This window comes from Centrocercus urophasianus, unplaced genomic scaffold, assembly GCF_019232065.1.
Source record: "Centrocercus urophasianus isolate 14NV4802_14NV808 unplaced genomic scaffold, USGS_Curo_1.0 seq_24, whole genome shotgun sequence".
Taxonomy (NCBI): domain Eukaryota; kingdom Metazoa; phylum Chordata; class Aves; order Galliformes; family Phasianidae; genus Centrocercus; species Centrocercus urophasianus.
In genome coordinates, this window is record NW_024884800.1 from 484,322 (window position 1) to 505,364 (window position 21,043).

At 55.9% G+C, this 21,043-nt stretch overlaps 2 protein-coding genes across 3 annotated transcripts in view; both read left to right on the top strand.

Moving 5' to 3' along the window:
• The first annotated feature begins 160 nt into the window (after positions 1-160).
• On the top strand, positions 161-5,998 carry YIPF6 (Yip1 domain family member 6). The gene is made up of 8 exons (XM_042825362.1): positions 161-208; positions 378-521; positions 680-808; positions 1,704-1,782; positions 2,156-2,198; positions 3,166-3,291; positions 3,384-3,541; positions 4,118-5,998. Exons 1-8 carry the CDS (start codon positions 161-163, stop codon positions 4,234-4,236), a joined length of 846 nt encoding a protein of 281 aa, XP_042681296.1. The 3' UTR covers positions 4,237-5,998.
• Positions 5,999-11,793: 5,795 nt separating this feature from the next.
• The window catches only part of STARD8 (StAR related lipid transfer domain containing 8), a 41,450-nt gene continuing 32,200 nt past the window's right edge, over positions 11,794-21,043 (top strand). For both annotated transcript variants that reach the window (XM_042825133.1, XM_042825134.1), the window contains exons 1-2: positions 11,794-11,861; positions 14,258-14,291. In XM_042825133.1, coding sequence (XP_042681067.1) covers positions 11,817-11,861; positions 14,258-14,291 — 79 coding nt within the window. In that variant the 5' untranslated portion in view covers positions 11,794-11,816. The remainder of the gene's footprint in view (positions 11,862-14,257; positions 14,292-21,043) is intronic.

Sequence of the window (21,043 nt, forward strand, 5' to 3'; positions counted from 1 at the left end):
CCCGGCCCCGACCCTCCGCGCGTGGCACCGGCGCCCCCTGCCGGCCGGGAGGCGCGACGCGCACAGCCTCGTTACCACGGACGCTCCGGAGGCGCGCGACGCTAAGGCGCCGCGCGCGGTGATGACGTAATCGCGGCGCCACGTCGGCTCTGCGGCCAAGATGGCGACGGCAGAAGGCGGCGGGGCGGCGGCGGCAGCTGAGCCTCTGGTGAGCGCGGCGCGGAGCTGCGGGCTGTGCTGACAGCGGGCGGGTCGGCGGACGGACGGCGGGGCTTCTTCTGTCCCGCTCTGAAGCGGCTGCGGGCCGGGCTGCGTGCGGTGCTGGCCGCCGTGGGCTTTGCCGGGCCGGAGCGCGGCCCTGTGCGCTGTGCTCGGAGCCGCGCTGTGCGGCTGAACGGGGATCGGCGTCCGTCAGTCACCGCCGGCTGCGCGGGGAAGAAAAGGCGGGGAATGGAGATGCTGAGGAGAACAGAAATGCTTTGTTTGCGTGCAGCTGCTCCCCCGGAGCGTCGTGGCAGGCCGTGAGCTGCTCGCTCAGGCGGCGCTGGGTGCTGCCCTCGGGTTGCTGTGATGCTGCCCTCAGCTCCGAGCGGCGGCTCCCACCCGCTGCCGTTGATAAAGCACCAGCTGTGAGCTGCTCCGCGTTTCCTTCACTCTGAGGGTTTCCCCATCCGTTCAGTTTGCAGGCCTGGCAGACGTGTCCATAGCTGAGGACATCCCGGTGGAAGGGGAGATCACGGTTCCCGTGGGGTCCCATTCCCCAGAGGAAGATTTCTCCACGCTGGATGAACCCGTCAGGGACACCATTGTGAGTTTGTGTTCCCTGCTCCTGTCTGTGATAAAATGGGTTTTGCTGAGCTCTCTGGCCAACTGCTACGCAAAACCTGCCTTCTTTGCATGCTTTTACTCAGCTTGTACATATAAATAAGCGTTCCGGGGGGTTGTGGATAGTTGTTGTTGTTGTTGTTTTTCCCATATAATTGTTTATGTAAAATGTGTGCAAATATGTATGAGTCACAAATAGTTGAATTATGGCCTCAAAGTTTCTCCCATCTGAAAATCTGTATACGTGAAAGCATATGGAACTTGGGAGAAGACTATCCCAATTAATAGGACTTTTAGTTAATTTTCTTCTCTTAGAGGAGTGTAGCAGAAATGCTCAGTCACAGCCTGAAGCCGTGATGGAGCACCTGGCAGGAAGGCAGGGCCAGCCCAGGGGAGCTCAGGTGCATGCAGCACAGCTGAGGGATAGAAGGGATGGAGCCAGGATCCACCCCTTCCCAGCCCTCATTTAAGGGTTGGCAGTGGAGGTGAGGGCGTCTCACTGGGGATTCCTGCCTACCCGAGCCCTGCCAAAGGTAAGCAGCTCTTTTCCTTCACTTCTGTATCCATTGCAGCTGCGTTTGGGCTCATTCTCACTTACTGTTGCCAAAGACTTTGCCACCCTGCTATTATCATCCCATTATAGTGTTACAAGGAGCAAACAAATTATTTTTCTTTATTGGGTATTCCTAGGTGTGCAGGACTGTTGTGTTCTTAAGCAGCGTACAAAGCATAGCATTGTTTGTGCAAAGTCTGCTGCCAGAATATTTTGGTTGGGTGCTGTTCTGAGTTACTGTGAATACTGCCTTACTTCTTGTCTTGTCTTTCTGCTTTCTGCTGAGGTCTGTAACTTTCATATAAAAATTACTTCTTTGTTTCAGCTGAGAGATCTGAAGGCTGTTGGGAAGAAATTTGTCCATGTCATGTATCCAAGGAAGAGCAGCGCGCTCCTCAGGGACTGTAAGTGTGAGATGTCAGACGTGTGCTTTGTGTGTGTGTGGGAAGGGGGGTTCTGTGGGACGGGGACTCAGAAGTGTGTGCTCTGTGTTCTCTCTGTTCTCATAGAGTGCAGAATAGCAGAGGTGAAAAACCTGAGGGTCAGCAATGCTGTTGTAAAGTAGCACATGTGGGAGAAGTGTAGAACAATTGGCTTTTGTGGAAAGCAGGCTTTCCAGAAGTGACATATGGAATATGGCTGAAGATGGTAAATAGTGAAATTGTGAGGAGGTATAATGGAAATGATGCCATAGCAATTGGAAAAGGGTGCTTAATTACTCACGTAAAAATATCATTGTATCGTATTTGTGATTTATTTTTTTTTCCTTACCTCCAGGGGATCTTTGGGGGCCTTTGGTGCTTTGTGTCTCACTTGCTCTGTAAGTACTTACTGTGTGTGGATTTACTTGTATTTGTTCTAGTATGAAGATTGTTTAGTATGTTTCAGTATGAGTGTTGGGAGTGTGAGAACTTTGGGATTTCTTTTTCCATGTGTCAGATCATGCTCTTTGCTCCTCCAGTCTTCTACAAACGCCACCGATTTAGACTTGCACCTTTTTGACATTTGTAGCCCCTTAGGAGCTCCCTGTCATGGAAGGATCTTGCTGAGAAGATGCTGATTCGCATTGTTCTTGATTTTAATGCATCTGGCTGACTGCTTTGACCCTAATCTGCAGGTCACAGCTTGTGTTTAAGAGCAGTTGTGTGTGTACTGTGTGTCCTGTGGAGAGAACTGATGGAAATGAGGGCTGTTGTAATAACTTGTCACTGGGAGGTGACTGTGGCTCTCAGGAGTGTTTTGGTGCTCCATTAAATTGCACGTGTCTGGGGTAAGGTAGATCCTTTGACATCTGCCACCTGGGTAAAGACCCGCAGAGCTCAGCATCCAGAGGGCATTTAGTAAAACCCTTTATCAGAAATGTACCATGTGAATTGAACCTTCAGGTCTGTACGTGCTGACTTTTCCAGGTGCTGTGTTGCATTGCTTGCATCCTGTTCTTGCTGAGAGCTTTCCTTAAGGCATAACTCTTTTCTCAAGCAGTGCTCTGCCTGTTTTGAGAGGCTGCCAAACTTCTCATGTTCGTTTTCTTGGCTTTTATCTGTGATTTTCTCTGGTGTGCTTACACGGTCCTGAAAACAAGTACATGAATGGCTGAAGTGCCTTCAATTGGGCAGCAATCATTTTATTTTCCTGTGCAAAATTGAGGATATCAAAAATAAAAATAATTACAGTCTACAGTCTTACTAGGAATCAGCATCTCCAGTTTCCTGTTGTCATCTGTTCTAGGTTTGCAAAAGCTCAGTCATCAATTGCAGTTGACTCCTTGTATCTGTTGTCTACAACAGGATGCTGCAGGGGGGATCAGCAGACAGCAAGGAGGACGGAGGGCCCCAGTTTGCTGAGGTCTTCGTCATCATCTGGTTTGGTGCCGTTGTCATCACACTAAACTCAAAGCTCCTGGGAGGAACTATGTGAGTGCTGTCTTGTAGCAACAGTTGCAGTGCTTCAGGTATGAAGTCTGAAGGGGTGCTGTGGTCTAACTGTTTCCCTCCCTCCTTTGTAGATCTTTTTTTCAGAGCCTGTGTGTTCTGGGTTACTGCGTCCTGCCCCTGACGGTGGCGATGCTGGTGTGCAGGCTGGTGCTGCTGGCAGGCTCTGGCACTGTCAGCTTCATCGTACGCCTGATTGTAGTGATTGCTATGTTTGCCTGGTCCACGTTAGGTAAGTTCCTGTGAGTGCCAGCACTGCTGTGTGCTGAGTGGTGTGATCTTAAAGGAGTGGCTCTGTTTGCGTTCTGCTGAATGAAGCCAAAGGTTTTCTGTAGTTTCAGGTGTTTGCTAGGCTGCTGCAGTACTGCAGAAATAGTTCTTCCAGTCCTTCTGTTGGCAGAGATTCAGCCTTTGACTGCACTCCTGTTGATTTTCATGGTCGTATACGAACTGCCATTGGAGGGAGGACAGTAACTAATACTGAACTTTGTGTGAAGTGCTGCGTGTTTCATTCCATCAGTTCTGTTATAAAGAGCTGTTAAAGAACATTCATCTCATACAGGTGCTTGAATTATTTCCCTTGTTGTTAATCTGTTAGGCTGAATCTCATGCAGAATGCTAATCAGCACCTGTTCTTCTACGTGGTAGAGCTTTGATTTGCAGTCGGAGGCCATTGTTACTGAGCTACGCTTTGCTTTGTTTTCTGTCCTTCCACTTCATCCTCATCAAGCTCTCCAAGCTTAACAGCTGCAGTGTTGATGTTTCAGTTCTGTGCTGTTTCAGGTGCTTTTCTTTCCCTCTGCCCCAGCATCCACAGCCTTCCTGGCTGACAGCCAGCCTCCGCACCGCAAGGCGCTGGCCGTGTACCCCATCTTCCTCTTCTACTTCGTCATCAGCTGGATGATTCTCACCTTCACACCCCAGTGACGTCCGGTCAGAGGAGACTGTGTGACACAGCCTGAAGTCTTGCACGGACGCTGCAGTTGATGTCGGCTTTGTCTCTTGTTAATTTGTCTATGGAGGTGGTCTAACGAGGCTGCTTGTGGGATAAAGCCAAGAACTGCAAGACTGGTCGCGTGTCCTTGAGAGAGATGGAAGTCCGGCTACTGAGTTTTTTTTGTTTAATTAGCCCTGCTCTTTAGTTGTGTTGAATAAGAAATGCACACTGTGACAGGGAATATTCTGCCTGAGGAACGGAGGGAGAGGTCTTGGGACTTCAGGAGCCTGATGGTGAAGTTACAGGATCGCACTGCCTGGCAGGGTTCTTGCTCACGCTTGGATTCTTGCTCAGGGCAACATGCCTTACATTACTGTTATGTGTTGGGTGGGTAAGGAGGAATTTGTTTGACTACTGTCCTTTTTTGTTCACTTACAGAGTGGTGAAATGTATATAAAATGCATCACAAGACTGCAAGCTTTCACTTTGAAATCAGATCTCAGCAAAAAAGAAGTCGGGTCCAGTTTGCTGTTAGCTGGAGCTGGGCAGAAGGGGACTGACTGCCTTTGCTCCTGTTAACGTTCTCTGTATTTATTATCTGCCCTCTTCAGCACCAAGAAGTGTGTTTTAGCCAAATGTTTCCAACTCTGTGGCAATGCTGACTAATCCACACATCCAGTGAGGGGGGGCTTAAGTAGATAATTACCAATCTTATTGTGTTCCTCGAGATTAAGAAGTCCCGGGAAAACAGTGAAGGCTGCTTTGCAGCAGGGCCCTGCCTGATACTCTGTATCCATTAGAGGTGGAAGTAGAAGCGTCTGGGAGTACAGAATGTATCTCTGAAAGATGATTGAGACGTTGAGAGTTGAAGTGTTTTGATGGTAAGACAGCAAACCAGGTGTGGGTCTGAAAGTTTTAGAGTGGGTTGGCTGGAGGAAGGAAAATAAATCCAGAGAAGGTGGTGGCTGTTATGAAGCAGGACACAAATTCTGATCCAGGTTGCTTGTATGTGACATTCATTTGTTTACATGGTTGGTGTTTCCACATAAATGCAAGCAGATCTGCGTATTGTTCCTTTGTACCTAGAATGAAATGTGAGAAACTTTTCTATATTTTCTTTCTCAACACTTTTTATAAAAGGAGGGGGGGAGTTTTCTTCTCCAGTAGGACGTCTCCTGCCTGGAGAGCCCTGTGCAAATGCCTGTCATTTACAGTTCAGCTTAGGGCTTGGCTGAGGGCTGGCACTTTGTTGCTGAAGATTGTACAGAAGTTCTTGGTGTTGCCTGCTGTTCTCAGTAAGCAGGCCGAGGGGCAGCTCTGGGGGTGGAAGAGCTGCTGTGAAAATGTCTTTTTTTTCTTTGTCTGAAAATGGGCTTTGGATTTTCTTCTGTACCAATGCAGGTGGACCCAAAGCTGATGTAAGCGGGTCCTGTTAAAGTGTAAATACACCTAATTTGTATTTATGGAGAAGACTGCCCTTTTCTGCTACAAACACTGCAAATACTTGGTAATTGGGGTGGGATTGCTGAACGTGCTGAGCAGCGTGATGTTGCACTTTGAGAGGGTGGAGAAGAGGAAAGGAAGAAATCAGGTGCCTGTGGGAGCTCTGGGCTGTTGCAGAGCAGGCGGCAGCGGGCGCCTGGGGCTGAGAGCAGCTGTGCTGCAGGAGGAGCTGTGATGTTTCGTATGCTTGGGTGTCAAATGAGGATGGGCATTCTTTTAAACAGCCATTAAATTATTGCTGTTAAGGGATGTGATTTTTTTTCTTTAAAGGGTGCTGCTTTCCTTTCACTGAAATGATTGAGCTTTCCAAATTTGAAAAGGAGTATTCAAGGAAGGAGAAAGGCACTGAAGCTGCTCAAGTTGGATTCTTTGAGGAAAGACTCCCATTTCAGCACAGGAATTTACCTGTGCTTTTGAGAAATCCTTGGAATTCTGTCTCTGTGGTATTTGGTGTCCAGCCTTGTGAATTAATGTGGTGTTATGTCAGAAAGAAAAGCAGGGCTCTTTTTGAAAAGAAGGGAAATTATTTAGAGAGGAATTAAACAAAATCCCAGCTTCTTCCTTATTTGTTTTTGACTTAGGTAGAAGTCTGGCGGTGGCTTGTTCTGTAGCATGGGGCTCTTGGCTTAGCCAAGGGAGTTATTTTCATATTAACTAGATTTACTTTTCAGCTGATCACTGCAGACTTCAGAAGTGTTGTAAACCTGAAAGAACGAGCAGAGAGTCTGGTGATGGGGTGGAGGTTTGCTCTCTAACTCGTAGTCCTTCAGTGTGGAAACCATCACCTGGGGCTGTGAAAGCAGGGCGAGCAGTGCTGAAGAGTTGCTGTAGAGCTGCAGCTGGCAGGGGGCAGGGAGCTAGATCTTCCTGAGCTTCGTGTCTTCAGCTGAATAAATGATAGCTCAAGTTTGGTGTTTTTCAGTCATTATTTCAGCAGAAGGGGGGTGCTCTCAGCCAGGAGCCCTGGCTGCTGCAGCTCCGTCACACTGAGCTGACTTTGCTTCTCAGCTTTCTGCGAGCGAGGGGCTCATAAATAATTTGCCTGCTACAATGTTGTAATCACTTCTGGAGAAGCTCCGCTGAGGGGGGCTGGCCCTTCATCTTAAGGAAGACAATCCTCTGAGGACCTTGGCCCTTGTGAGCACAGCTGCTTGGGAGGGCAAAGAGCAAGCACTGAGCTCCAGTGCAGCGAGCAGGACTGGTAACTGACTGGGGGTACCTGTCCTGTGTGACTGCACGAAACTCTTTGTTCTCTGTGCTCTTCAGCCAGTGCTTGTGTGGAAGCAGCTCGCCCCGTGCCAGCAGGTGGTTCCCAGGGCAAAGCGTGGAGAGCCGCCGCAGCTCAAGCGAAGCGTTTCGGATACAGACAAGTGATGTCCCCGCAGCCCGAAATGGGGACCGGTGCGGCAGTCCTTGGGCTGCAGGGGGGAGGTTCTGTGCCATCCTCGGTGCAGCCCCGCGCTTGGGCACGGCTGTGTCTGCGGCTCCATGGTCCGCGTGGGGCGGTGTGAGCTGTGCTCCTCGTGCTCCCGGTGTTTTGGCTGCAGAGTCGCTCGCAGCTGGTGGCAGCGCATCGCGTTTCCTTTGCGGCCCGGAGGTGCGGGGTCCTTTCCCTGCTGCTGTGCTGCCCTTCCCTCCCTGCACGAGGAGCGGAGCTGCTGCTGCTGTCGCGCTGTGCCAGGAGGGGTCCGCACTGAGCGCGTGGGCTCTGCCGGGAGAGGGAGTTCGAAGGGAACCGATGGTTTCCCGTGCGCGGTGCTCTCGGTTCTTTCTGCGTCTTATTCTGGCACGTTGGATTGCTGTCTCAGAATTTATGCCATGCACTTATTTATAATCTCCCTCTCCTTGTAACAGCCCTCGTTCAGGGAAACGAATGCAGCCGGGCTGTGGCTGCTGCCACTTCATCAGCACTCCAGCATCCCCGTAGCAGCGGCTGCTCTGGACAAGGCTGTGCTGCGCCCTGTGGGTTGGGGCACCTGCCTTGGCAGGGCTCTGAGGCTGCAATCGGGTGGGAAAGAGGTGCAGCTCTTTGCACATTCTCTTCCTCCCCTATTCTCCCCCGGGCCTCCATGCTGCAGCAGAGGGCAGTGCCCCAGCCCAGCTTGGTGGCAGCGTGGGTCTGAGGGCAGCGCATTCCTGCAGCCATGCGGGCTGAGGGAGGGAAGGAATGTGCTGTTCATAACGATGTTTTGTGCGTGAGTGTTTGTCTGAAGCTTCCATTGGGTTTTTGTGGTGTCCCCAAAAATTGTGGCAGTGCTTGGCTGCTCTCAGCCCTGCGAACGCCCCTCTGTGCTGCTGGGCACACCTGGCTGCTCGCTGCCCCATTGTGATCAGTGCCTGCCCTGTCCGTGCCATCAGTGGCTCAAAAAGGGCCTGGGGAGGAGCACAGTAGCATTCCACCAGCGCAGCACCCAGCCCTTGGCACGCTGTGGGGTACAGCCGTGCTGTGCATGGGCACAGCCATGGGTACCATGGTCCTCACGTCGTGGGAGCCTCCAGGGCCCACAGTCGCTGTGTTGTGAACCCATTGCATGGGGCTGAATGTGGAAGGGCTGAATGTGGAAGGGCTGAATGTGGAAGGGCTGAATGTGGAAGGCCATCTCGCAGTGCTGGGAGGAATGCTGCACCTGGCAGGCGTTTCTCAGCTGTCTGCATGAACCCAAACTGGGCCAGAAGTACAGCATGGCTCCACTCAGCAAGCAGCTGCCACCGTGGCCATGTGCTACACGTGGGTGAGGCAAAGCTCGCTTACTGTGTGGCGTGGAGCCAGGAGGGCCCCAAAGACAAACGTGTCCCTGTTCCTGCTGCGTTCCCAGTTAGCTGCTGGGTTGCTTTTGGTGCTGGAGGCTGTAGGCAGAGCACAGAGCGCAGGTGGTGCAGCCTGGCTGTGAGCAGTGAGGGCTGTGGCTGCTGCTGTGTGTTTGCTGTACGTGCTCTCAGCATGCTGCTGCTCATCACCACCCCAGCAGCACCTCAGGCTGGGTGGGCGCTGCTCTGCTTCAGGAAGGTTAATGTCACAGCAGCACAGTGACATTCCTGCCTGCAGCGGGGGGGTTGGAGCTTGTGATCCTTGAAGTCCCTTCCAACTGAAGCCATTCTGTGATTCCTGTGAGGAAGTGGAACCTGCTGGTCAGTGTTCTGCTGATGCTGCTTTTTCCACGTACAGATGCTGCCTGTGTGCATTGTGGGCCCTTCTCCTGCCGGGACCTGCTGCAGTCTGGATGGTTCCTGGCCAATTGCTGCTCTGTTTCTGATGAAATGAGGCTGGAGAATGGGCCGGATTACGCACTGACACACCAACACCACTGGGGGGTCTTCCAGCAGTGTCATCTCCAGTTCAGCAGATGTAGGAGCTTTGCAACTCTGTGTCAATCGGTCCTCTGAATGTTTATTTGGCTGTGGTGTATATACTGAACCGAGTGTTGTAAGCATCAGCCAAGGTGTTCAGCACTCACAGGTGTCTCCTTTGCTGGAAACGCACAGACCCCACGCAGCTCTGGGGATCCTGAGAGCAGCAGGGTGGTGCTCTGTGCTCAGCCTGGCGCAGGGCTGGTGCTTTGCCCTGCTGGCTGTGGCGGTGCTGCAGGCTGGGGACAGCCAGCTATGGAACCTGAGCTGCAGGGAAGGGCATTCCCTTTCATTCTGGTCACAGCACGTGCCCCTGTGCTGTATTAATAACTCGCCCAGTGTTCCTTAAAGCAGGAGCAGCAGCCGCCCTGTTGAAAATAACTCGCCTTCATCACACTCACCGTCACCCAGTGGTGCTTTTATTTGTGCGTGTCTGTGGCAGGGCTGCTGTGTTGGATGTCATTTATAAGCTGGGCTGGATGTGCTCACATACATAATGGCTCCCATGCTGTTCTGGATTGCTTATCATTGCACAGTTGAGCTCTTGGTTCGGGGCCGTCCCATCCCCAGCACTTTGCCCCAGGAGCAGCAGGGCTCAGCACGGGGCTGAAGCTGCTGCCAGAGGGTGCAAGCACTGCTGTGCAGCAGGAGATGCTGTGGGCAGCACCACGTCCCCTTCTGGCACGGCCTCTGCAGCCCTCTGGCACTTGCCTATCAATTCAGCATCATTAAAATAAAAGAGCTACTCTTCCCACTATGCCAACAGGGCAAATGCCTGCTCTGTGAGCGGCTGCTCTCCTCCTGAAGTCTGCCTGCACGTAGCTTAAAGTGGAAAATCACTGCGTGGCAATGACTTCCCAGCTGCTCGCGTCCCACTCCCACCTCCTGATGCCCCATGAGCAGCAACTGGAGCTCCTGCTGCCATTAAGCTCTGCTGGGAGCTGCCGGCCCACAGCATTGCCAGAGGGCTCCCGAGCAAAGCAGTGGCAATAACTGCTCACTGATGGGATGTGAACAGCCCCTGGCATAAGCCTGCTTCTGTATGGCATAAAGTGATAGAGGCCCGTAGGGTAATAATAGAAATTGCATTTGCTTTTCCCAATATAAGAGGTTGCCTATGGAACAGGCACGTGAGAAATGTTGGGAAGAGGTGGAAGTGCTGCTGCAGCCCATGTGCCAGCACTGCTCTGCTTTGGAAATCATTGGTGCCACTCTCAGGCACTGCGCAGTGGATCTGGTGCTTTCGGCCCACGCTGACCAAGGATGACGCCTCGCTGCGATGCAGAAGGGACCCAGACTGAACATTGCTTGCATGTTTTGGGGATGACTGGATCGAAAGGAGCTGCACAAGTATGCAGCAGCCCCTGCGGTTTGTCTGCCAGGCCCCGGGAAGGAGGCAGGCAGCATTCTGCTTGTGCTGCTTTTTTTGTGTGGAGGAAGTGGGGAAAGGACTTCCCAGCAGCAGAGGTGAGGCTGGCTGCGTGCAGCCCCGATGGAGCGCTTCTGTGGGTCACCCCGCTGTGTGGCTGTCACGGAACACTTCACTTTTCCCTTTTTATTTATTTATTTATTTATTTATTGGAGGGTCTGATTGACAAAATGACAAACAAGCAGAAAGCAAACAGTGGAGCCCAGAGCACCCACCTGGAGCCCTCCCTCCACCCACCGGCTTTGTGTTCAGCACGGGTCGAGGAAGAAGCGAGCGGCTGTCTGCGCTGAGGCCGGGGCGGCTTGGGGTCACAGCACCCAGCCGTGTGCCCCCACGGGCGCCCCCCCCGGCCCCGGCTGACACACGGCGGGAGCTCAGCCGCCCGCAGCACCTGCTGGGTCTGCTATAAACGGCGCTGGGGGGGCGGACCCCCACCGGCACGTGGGGCTGCCGGGGCCCGGGGCCGTGCGGAGCTCCCGACGCACGGAGAGTGGCTGCGTGTCCCGGTCCTGCCGCCACTGCTTATTCTGAAATGCTCTCAGAAATCGCTATTTGGTGTTTCGTTTCTGAAGTGCACAGAAGCAGCCTAATTCCAGCCTGAGGGCTGCATATCCGACACCCACCCCCTGCACGGAGGTTTGTGACGCTTCCTTGTATTATGGGCTTTCTTGCAAACAAACGCTGTGTGTGCAGAAATGTTTGCGGGGGAAGATAAGGAGCTGTGAATAGAGGCGCGGTAAATGCCGGGATTGGTGACTCTGTCTCTCTATGGGGGTCACTGCGCGGGGCTGTGTGGGTCCGGGGGGGCACCTGGGGCCGCAGCTCTGAGCCGTGCCTGCGAGCGCCGGGCTCTGCGACCGCTGCTGAGCTGGAGCGGGGCCGGAGGGAAATGCAAACTATCTGGGCTTGGGTTTCCAGCGCCCTCCGTGCGCCTTTGACACTGAGCTCCTGTTCCCTTTGCCCTGCGGGTCTCTCTTTTCCTTCGCTCTTTCCAGCTGCCTGGGAATGGGGACGCAGCGCTGAGGAGGCAGGAAGGAAAGCCTGCCGCCTTTTAAAACGCGCAATCTTTAGGGAATTCCAACTGCAATCCAAGCCCGTTCCCGACCAACTGCGTAACGGTGCAGCCTTTGAATCCGCGTCCCGCCCCGCGGGCAGGGCTCACTGCCGGCCCTGCCTCCGCCGCCGCTGCCCAGCGCTGCCTGCGGCGCCCATGGGTGCGCTGAGCCGGGCGCAGCCCCTGCCCGGGTGCAGCCCCAACATGTAGCGCCCGCGCTGCGCCCGCTGCCCACCATGCCGCTGCTGGATTTCCTCTGGGCGTGCTTCAGGAGAGCCAAGGTAAGGAGCCGCGTGTTTAAAGCGCGTCCCCACGCCCCGCTGGATTCCTTCCCACAGGGCTGGGGTCACACGGTGCTCGGTGTGTGCTGCGGGGGACGTCGTGCCCGTGCCTGCGGGGAAGGTGCTGAGCTGATGGGCGCTGTGTGCGAGTGCATGAGTGTGTGCATGAACGCGTGTATTTGCGTTCTGCTGGGGCTGGGATGGCTGCCACCCGTCACGGCTCTGCTCCGGGCAGGACGTGGCAGCAGAGGGCCTGGGAGAGGTGCTGCTTTCCCTTCATGTCCTTTGCAAATCACTGGCAGCAACAAGTGGTGCCTCTGCTGTCCCGGGCAGGCATCGCCATGCCTTCGGAAGGCAGCTGCTTCCCGGTTATTTCTGATAACAGCCCAAATCTCTCCCTTCTCACTACCTGAGCACCCGCAGCCAGACGCCTTCCCTGGCCCCGTGCTGTGAATGGCTGTGCTGCAGCAATGACACCTGGAGCCCACAGCCAAACTGAGCACCAACTCTGGTTCAGCCCCAGCCGTACCACCCGGTGGAAGTGGCTGCAGAGATGGGGGAGCAGTGCAGACCGCAGGCCATGGGGTTTTTAATTTCCTGCAGCAGTTGTTCTCTTGGCAGCTGGTATTTTTCACTTGGGTTTGGTGTACGCCTCTCAAAGCCCGTTTGTTGTGTTGGGGTCACTGCATTGCCAGGCAGGTTTGGAGGTGCTGGTGGGGTGGGTTTGGGGAGCGTCAGCCTGCAGGAAGTGCTGCAGTTGCTCTGCAGACAGTGCTGCACACAGGGCTGTCAGGCGTGGGTCTGCATGCTGAGCGCCTGTGGAATGTGCTCTTCCCTGGGGCTCCCAATGCAAAGCTCAAAATAGTTGAGTCTGTTGAGTCTAAAAATGACATTTGTGAAATTCATTAATAGCATTACTAGCTATCTTGTCCCTGCTGTCTCCAGAGAGCTCAGCAGTGCCTTTAACCCCCTGCATCCCTGTGAGCTCAGCACCGAGGGCTCTGTCCTGGGACCTGAGAGCAGCAGAGCTGCACTCCCACTGCAGGGCCCTGCGCAGGGCCTGTCCTCACTGCCCAGCCCCTGCTGCTCACCCCCCCATGTCCTTGCTTCACCCCCACCATGGGCATCTCCATGCAGGGGCACATGGGCAGACGAAGCTCTGGAGCTGTCTGGTGCGAGGTGGCCACACTTGGACAGTTGCGCTCTGCCCCATGTGGATGAGCTCTGGGGGATGGGGATGGGGTTCCCTTCTGTCTCCTGGCCATGGGGAGAGAGGAAAGCTGCCAAAATAGGGTTAAGCAGAGCGGTGCTGCCCTGCAGTGCTGGGCTCAGCAGAGCTGGGAGGATGTGATGGAGGATGTGGCCTCTCCTTGTTCCCATTGCGGTAAGAACATCGCTGATGGCCTCTTGCAGGCCGAGGGCTCTGCTTCAGCCTTCTCTTTTTATTCTTTCCTTTTTCCCTCCCTGTGATCTCAGCTACCCGCTATTGAGAGCAGAAGGATTTCTGGAAGAGGCAGAAAGGCGCAGGGCTGTCAGTGGGATTAAAGCCTTGGGGTTAAGTGAGGTGGAGCTGTGGCCATGTGGAAGGTTTGCTGGGAGCAGAAGGTGCTGAGGGCAGCATGGAGGGAATGGGAGGGCGTGATGGAGTCTCCTGAGGACAGGACTTTTGCCCCCTCCCCTCCTTTCCTTCCAGCTGTGATGCTGCTCTGTTACTCTCACTGCCTCCACGGGCAAAGTGTGTGGGCAAAGGAGAGACATTCTGATGACCCCACACCACTCAAACCCTGCAGTCATCCACCCCAGGCAGGTCTGAATGTCCTGGGATCTCTCCCTCTGCTCCAGCTGTTCCTCGTGCCTCCAGTAGAGCATCCCAAGGGATGGCAGTGCTTGGGACCAGAGCCCCTTCCCACAGTTCTGCTCCTGGAGGAAGCCCTTAGAACAGCAGATTGCTGCACGTGGCTGAGGCATTCTTCTGGGATTTGTCTCAGAGAAGCGCTTGTTCTGTGCTCACTGTGGTGATGATTTTCACCCAAACCCTACAATGTGTGTGAAAGAGGCTGAGCCCATGACCCCAGCTCATTGCAGACCCGTGCCAGGGCTGCTGCTGCCTTTGCGTGGCCGTGGCCAAGGCTGTGCTGTGCTCGCAAGGAGCCCCACGCTCACCTCCTGCTCATGGCTGCAGTGCAGTGCGTTTGTTGCCCTCTGCTGCACGAGTCAGACACGGAGCCCCACATCACCTCCTGGGGGCCCACCCTGTGCTGCTGCCCGTGACCCTGGGACCACTGCATGTGGGGCTGAATGCAGCTGCATGAAGAACACAAATCGTAGGAATCCACGAATGTGAAAATGAAGAAGGTAACAGAATGATGAGCATCCTTTCTTCTTTCTTTTCGCAGTGCTTCGCACGGCTGGAAGACAAAAAAGATGCAGGTAAGCTGAGATAACGTTCTTCTGGGCACCGACTTTCTCTCTGTGGTTTGGGCAGGGCCGCGAGGAGAAAAGGAACCCGGCTGTGCTGCCGGCTCCCGCCGGCGCTGCGTTTCCTCGCAGCGTTGGTTTTCAGAGCGACGGAGGCCGCCAGCGCGGGGCAGCACCGGGCCGGGCGGCTCAGCGGCGGAGCGCGGTGCCCATCCGACGCGGCGCGGTGCGGTCGGAGCTGCGCCGTGCTCCGTTTCCTGGCGCTGCCGGGCTCGGCTGTGGGGCGGGCGGCTGCAGCGCGTGCTGCCCTCCTACCAGGAGCGCCCTGCAGACGGGGGTCTCTGAAGGGAGCGGCCGGCGCGCTCTCACGGACCCCACTGCCTCCACCGACGGCTTTCGGTCTCTTTGCGCCGGGTGCCCGGAGGAGCCCCTCCGTGTTCTGGCAGCGCTTTGCGAGGAGAGCCGGGGCCGATCGGCGCTTATCCACCGTGTACGCGATGGGAGCCGCGCCGGCATCCGCCCTGCGGACCGACCCCGCAGCCCGGCTCCTCGTTGGCTCCTTCGCTCCCTGCTTCCTTTCCGACATTAGCTACGCTTCCCACGTATTGTTCTGCACGAAGCAGAAAGGAAAGGCTTGCACACAACCCGTGCACGCCAGAATTCCATCCTCCGTGTAAAATCTTATTCATAGCAGCAGCGGACCTCTCCAAAAGCGGGTTTTGGAGCACGCTCTGCCAATGTCAGCAAGCGGTGACCTCAATCTGGTTGCTGGGAGGTGAGGAGTGAGCGGGCAGCATCCTCAAATGTCGTAAAAACTGTATCAGGCAGTGGTGATGCTGAGATATTTCACAGAGAAGTGAGCTTCTTCTAATGGGCATCTTGAAATCATAGGAAAAGAAAGGAGGGATTCTGCTGAACTTTTGCCCCTGTGTGAAATAGTAAGGATGAATTTGCACAGCATCTGGATCTCCAGGAATAACCTGCTAATTTTAGCTCTTGTTGATGTGTTGTCACAGCTGAGCTATTCTTCCTCCCCCCGACCTTGCTGTACACGAACCAGCTCTGAGCAGTTTGGGCAGATCAGTGCTCTGAGCGCGGAGCCACGGCTGCTCACCCCCACATGCAGAACACGGGGCAGCATCGCCTGCCCAGCCTGTTTTGGGAGCTCGTGAGGCACTGGGAAGTCACTGCCTGGAGGAAAATGGCAGTGCAGCAGTGATTGAAGTGGTGGGAAGTAGAAAAGTGAACCGAATGTGATTACTGTTGTTTTTGGGTGCCATGTGATGGAAGAGAGGCTTCGTTTCTTCTTCTCTCCCCTGCCTGTGGGTCAGACTTGGGGCCGTGCTGCTCCTCTGCTCCTCTGCTCTTCTCCTGCAGCCTCCACTCCCACCCACCCCTCACCAGGTCTCTGCTGTGTGCAGGATGAGATCCTCTGTGACCCATCCCAGTGCCTCTGAGAAGAGGAGGGGCGCTTCCTAAGTGGCAGTGTGCGCCCTGAGAGCCCCCCTGCCAGGGCAGGGTGAGTCAAACTGCAGTTTGTGCTGCTTCCATCAGATGTTCAACGCAGAGCTCTGCCTCAAGACAATCTCCAGCACTTCCTCTCCGGCCTCCTTGTGAACCTGGAGGTTATTTTTGCACGGCTGAGCTCTCTGATGTGTATTTCTCCATACTGCTTTAATTTCTCTCTGGAGGCAGGTCAGGCTTTGTGATGGGGCTTCTGGACGCAGCCAAGGTCTGCTCGTGTCCCTCTTGTCCCCTGGCACTGGGATGCTCACTGGATGCCATCTGCACTGTTGTGGCAGCCCGTTTCAGTGCTGCCCGCTGCCCTGAGTTCCTCCAACACCAGCGGCCCCCACGAGAGTTTGGTTCCTTAGCAGCTCCCGTCTGGCAGTGATACAGGCAGGTGAAGGGCTGTGGCATTATCCCACCCTGCAGCACAGCACAGCCTTTTCTGTTTGCTCTCCTGTCGCCGTTTTGCTCTTAGAGCAGAAATGTGAACGCTGCTGACCGAACCGCTGCCATCCCAGGCTGCAGGCGGGGGCTGAGCTGAGTGCAGGGAGCTGCTGCTGAGGAACAACACGGAAACATAACATGAGAAAAAAAGGACTTTAGAAGAAAATCAAAAGCAATTTGGCCACAGCTGCCTTTTTCCAATATATGATCGCGAGGAAAGTATTTGTCAGAGAGGCACCGTGAAGCTGAGCCGTTCCTGGTCCCTGCTCCCCTCCTGCCCATAAAATGTTCTGTAACTGAAATCCAGCGGCTGCTGCAGGAAGCTGCCCCCCATCCCCCATTGCCTCCCCCGGCCCTTCTGGGGCTCTCCTTTCAGGGTCTGGAAGTTTTCTGTTTCCTGTAGCTAACAGAATGCAGATTCCCCCACTCAGCAGCAGGATCCTATCAGGGTTCGGCTGCTTTTCACCAAAGGACCGAGGGAAAAGTTGCTGCTATAGAGAGGGTTGGCTCCGTGCTGGGGGGCTGCTGGCTGCACGGCTGTGCCTGGCGTGCTGAGGAGCAATTCCTGTGGCAGCGAGCGGCCATTGGGACGGGCTGGAAGGAAGCTGCAGGCAAGGAGGGCCGTTTCTTTCTGTGTCCTCTGAGACCAAAGGGATCGAGAGGGAATTTCGAGCGTGGTTACTTCCCTGAAATTAAAATGAGAGCATAGGAAGCTGGAAGGAAGATTTGGCTGCACGGGGCTTTTTCTTTGGAAGGAGCTTTTACGTGTGAGCTGCATTACGAACGCAAAGGAAGGTAATGGTTGCAACGTCTGAAGGAGTCCGTTAGCACTGCTGGAGGGAGCCGTGCTGTCGGGGGGGGGGGGGGGGGGGGGGGGGCACCGCACTTCGCACACGGAACCCGTGCGGCTGCTCCGTAGCCTTGGTGCGGTTCTTTTCAAAGCGTAACAGGTCAGATGGAAAAGGAAAGGCGAGAGGTGTTTGCAGGCCGGTCCTGTCGGGTTAACTCCTTCTCCTCCTAACGACGAGGATCTGAACCCCGATGCGATGTTCTCGGTGCCCCAGCGAGCGCCGCCCGTTCCCTGGGGAGGAGGCAGGGAGGCAGCGGGATGCTCCTGGCTCCCGGGATGCCTCCAGCCCCGGGTCGGTGCCCACTCCCGGCAGGAGCGGAGCGGGGCAGGAAACGCCGCAGGAACGGGAGGCTGCGGGGGGCGGGGAGGGCCGAGGGCTTTCCCTGCAGCGCCGCCGGCGAGGTTCGGTGCGAACGTGCGAGCCGCGCGCTGCACGCGGATCTGCCGCGGACGGAACGAGGGGCCCCGAACCGCCCGGAGGGGCTGCAGAGGCGGCTGCGTCGCCGCGCCCCGCCCGGCCGCGGGCATCCCGGCGGGGAGGAGCGGCGTTCCGCCGAGCGCGGCCCATGGGCGGCAGCCGGGACGGGGCCGGGGCGCAGCAGCAGCGCTCGGGCTCCGGGCGCTCCGCGGGGCTGCGGTTGCCGTGCGGCTGCGGGAGGCGCGGGCGAGCAGGTGAGCGCGGGACGGGGCCGCTGTGCAGCGGGGCGCGGCGCGGATGGGGCCGCCCAGGAGAAGCTCCGGCGCTGCCGCGTCCACGGGAACCTCGGGCTGGAGCGGAGAACCCCACGGCAGCGCGGCTCTGTGAACCCCTTCCTTCCTTCCTTCCTTGCTTCCCTGCCGATAACGGAAGGAGGCCGAGTGCGGTGCTGCAGAGGGGACAGGGCGGCTCTGGGAGCTGCGGGCTCTCGGCTGGGGCCCCCGGGGCGGCTCAGCGCCCGGAGGGGCAGCGGAGCTCGTGGCCGTTGCGGCCGCTGTGTGCTGGGCGGGGCTGCGGGAGGGGTGAGGAGGGGTGCGGGGGGCAGAGCGCGGCACGAAGGTGCGCCGAGGGGCTTCGGCCGCCCTCCTCCCGGTGCGTAATTGCGCCCATTCGGCGACTCAGCCCGCTGCCCGCGGGGCAGCTGACGTGCCTACGAGCGCGGAGAGGGGACGCCGTGCTGCCGCCCGCAGTGCTGGTGAGGTTGGGGGTGTCTGCAATGATCGTAGCGGTGTTTGCACGCGCGTCATCCCGTGGGAAGCAAATCTGCTGCTTCTCTGTGCCCGCGGCTCCTTCCTGAGCAGCTGAGCTGGGCCGGCATCCCGGATGGGAGCATCCTGCAGTGGGATCCGGGGGGGCGGTTCCTCCCCCCGTGGGCATTACGGCTCCATAACGGGATGCTCAGAGCTTGGCACCAATTTCTCCATTTAAAAAAAATGGCTTAAAAAACCCCTCTCTCTAAAGAAAGATCCCTCCATGCTTTTCATAGAAAAGGGGATTGTTTTGTATTCACTTCAAACTTCTCTGTTAAAAGTGGTTTTAAAGATGATGGCGATGACAGCCCACGGATAGCAACCTTGAAAGCAGTTTGTTCTGAGCTACATGAAAAGGGAACCGCTGTAATTTTTCTCCTGGCTCTGGTGTGCAGAACTGGATCTCGTATCTGCCCACCTACAGTGGACACCAATTGCTTTTGCTGCTGATCTCTTTGGGGGTGGCCCGCAGCACACCACGTGGATATGAGTTATTCTGCAGTGCTGGCTTTGATTGTCACGGGTGAGGGAGGAAAATGGGTTTTCCTAAGAGTTCAGCTGATATGAACATATTGGAGGAGGGTTTGTTAATGCTTGGTGAGAGCACGCTGTGCTTGCCAAGGACGGCGGCACCCCGGCCCCGTGTGGGCACCCAGTGCAGGCTGCTGTGCTTGGTGCTGCTGTCCTGAAGGTTGCTCTGGGGACCCGCAGCCTGCAAATTGCCCCGGGGCTGCAGCTGTGCCTGGAGCCAGGAGGGCTTTCATAGATTAATGAGCATCGTGTCTGTTTTCACTCATTGTGGTAAACCCCGTGTGTGCATCCTGAGACCGGGCCAGAATGAAAAACACTTCCTGAGCTCTGCAACCCACCACCATTACCTTTGGAACAATAAACCGTCCTTGGCTTTCTTCCCCGTCAGCATCCTCCCCTGGCACAAACGTGGCGCAGGGAGCTTCTGCGGTGACCACCTGCTCACAAAGCCCTGCACCCACCTCTGCTGCTTCTGCACGTGGCTGCGAGGGCAGAGCTGGCAGAGTGTGGGGTGAGAGGACCCCGCTCAGCCCCTCTTGCTGATGCCATCTGTGCACAGCCAGGGGCAGCTCCTGTGGCTGCTCTGCTTCCTGGGAGGCGGCTCAGTGGGTGGATGGGTGCTGGAGCTGGGTGCTCGCTGCTGACCAGCTCGTTTATCTTGTGGGAGCTGAAGGCTCTCTGCTCCGGTTCAGCAGTGGCCACATAATCCGGATTCCTCAGATAAATTCCTGCTGTTTCTCTGAGATCTGTGGCTGCTGTTTTAATTGCCTTGAGCTCCGGGCCAGACACAGGACCCTTGTTACACAGAATCAGCTCCTATGAATGATGCTGTTGTGCACGTCTCTGAGTTCCTCTTTTCCTCCCTCTCGCCCTCCTCCCCTGCAAGCTGGGGAATTTGGTTCTGGTGAAGCTCTGCCCGCTGTGCAATGCCGACTCCATCTCCATGAGCAGCGATTTGTCCCCAGCACCGTGCAGGGCCTGGTGCCCCATCATGCTGCTGCCTCTTTGAACAGGAACACTGGGTGACCTGTGCTGGTGGCCACCTGTCCCAGCTGTGTGTTCTCCAGCAGAGCAACCGGGTCTGCTGTATGCTGGCACTGGTCCCAGCGTGGGGCCTTGGGTGGCTGTGCTGTGTCTGGGGACACTTCTGCTGTACAGGGCTGTGCTGGGTGCAGACGGAGCTCTGGGGGCTGTGGGGCTCAGCGTCAGCTCCTATAGCAGCGATGTAAGACAAGTGAACAACTGTTCTGAAGTCAGACAGAAACAAATGGGGCTGCTCCAGGCATGGCAGTGCAGGCTGTGCTCAGCACAGACCCTCAGTTCGGGCAGAGCTGGTTCATGCACAGCTGGCAACGTCGCAGGGCTCTCCTGTCCTCCCATCTGTGGCAGTGGAAAATCATGAAACGTGAGTGAAACATCAGCAGAGCGAGAATCCCTCGAGTGTGTGCTTGTGAGCTTTCCCCAGGGCACCCGCTCCTGCTCTGCCCGTTTCTGTGGTCAGTTTTTATTGACACACCTGAAGAAGAATTTTAGTGCTTTTTCTCTGCGCTGTTTACTTTGGTTGTTGGAAAAAGAGGAGCAGACAATGGCAGCGCAGGGCTGCTCGGGATGTGTTTGTTGTGGACGCGCAGTGCTCTTCTCGTGGTGGGTGGGCAGAGGGAGTGAGGATGCATTTCCTATGGAATCGCTGCTTTTTTCCCCCTCTTTCCCTCCCAGTTTATTTGTTGTTCTGCCTTCCCACCCAGCCAGGCTGTGCTGCACAGTGCCAGGAGGGGTGCAGTTCACCATGTCATCACAGTGTCATTTTCCCATTTGAGGGATATCCCAGTTTGGGGCTTTTCAGTGCTTTATTTTAAATTGCTCTTGCCAGCACCATACCCATGCGTTGCTTTTTGCTCGCTGGGCTGATTCCTGGGAAGGTTTGCAGGCCTGAGACGTGCTCAGGTACTGTGGAATAGTATAGCAGGTCCCTCAGGGTGCCAATTGTTGATCCACTCCAGACTGTCTGTCAGCGTGATCCACCTTTCAAAACGCAGATTAGCTGTAGCTGTGGCACTGGCTCACGGTGAGGCCGGTCGTCCCACCGCCCCCAGCCCAGAGGGGGGGATTTTGAGGAGACAGCAGGCCGGGCTGCAGCGTGGGCAGCAGCAGCCGTTGCCCTGCCGTGCCTTATGGCAGCTGCGTGGCTTGGGCTGCACACACT

What these genes read in the sequence shown, in the direction of transcription:
- YIPF6 (XM_042825362.1), top strand. Translation starts at nt 161, where the DNA reads ATGGCGACGGCAGAAGGCGGCGGGGCGGCGGCGGCAGCTGAGCCTCTG. An exon ending in CGGCGGCAGCTGAGCCTCTG is followed by an intron (nt 209 to 377) that starts GTGAGCGCGGCG and finishes CTGTGCTCGGAG; the next exon opens with CCGCGCTGTGCGGCTGAACG. An exon ending in AAGCTCCTGGGAGGAACTAT is followed by an intron (nt 3,292 to 3,383) that starts GTGAGTGCTGTC and finishes CCTCCTTTGTAG; the next exon opens with ATCTTTTTTTCAGAGCCTGT.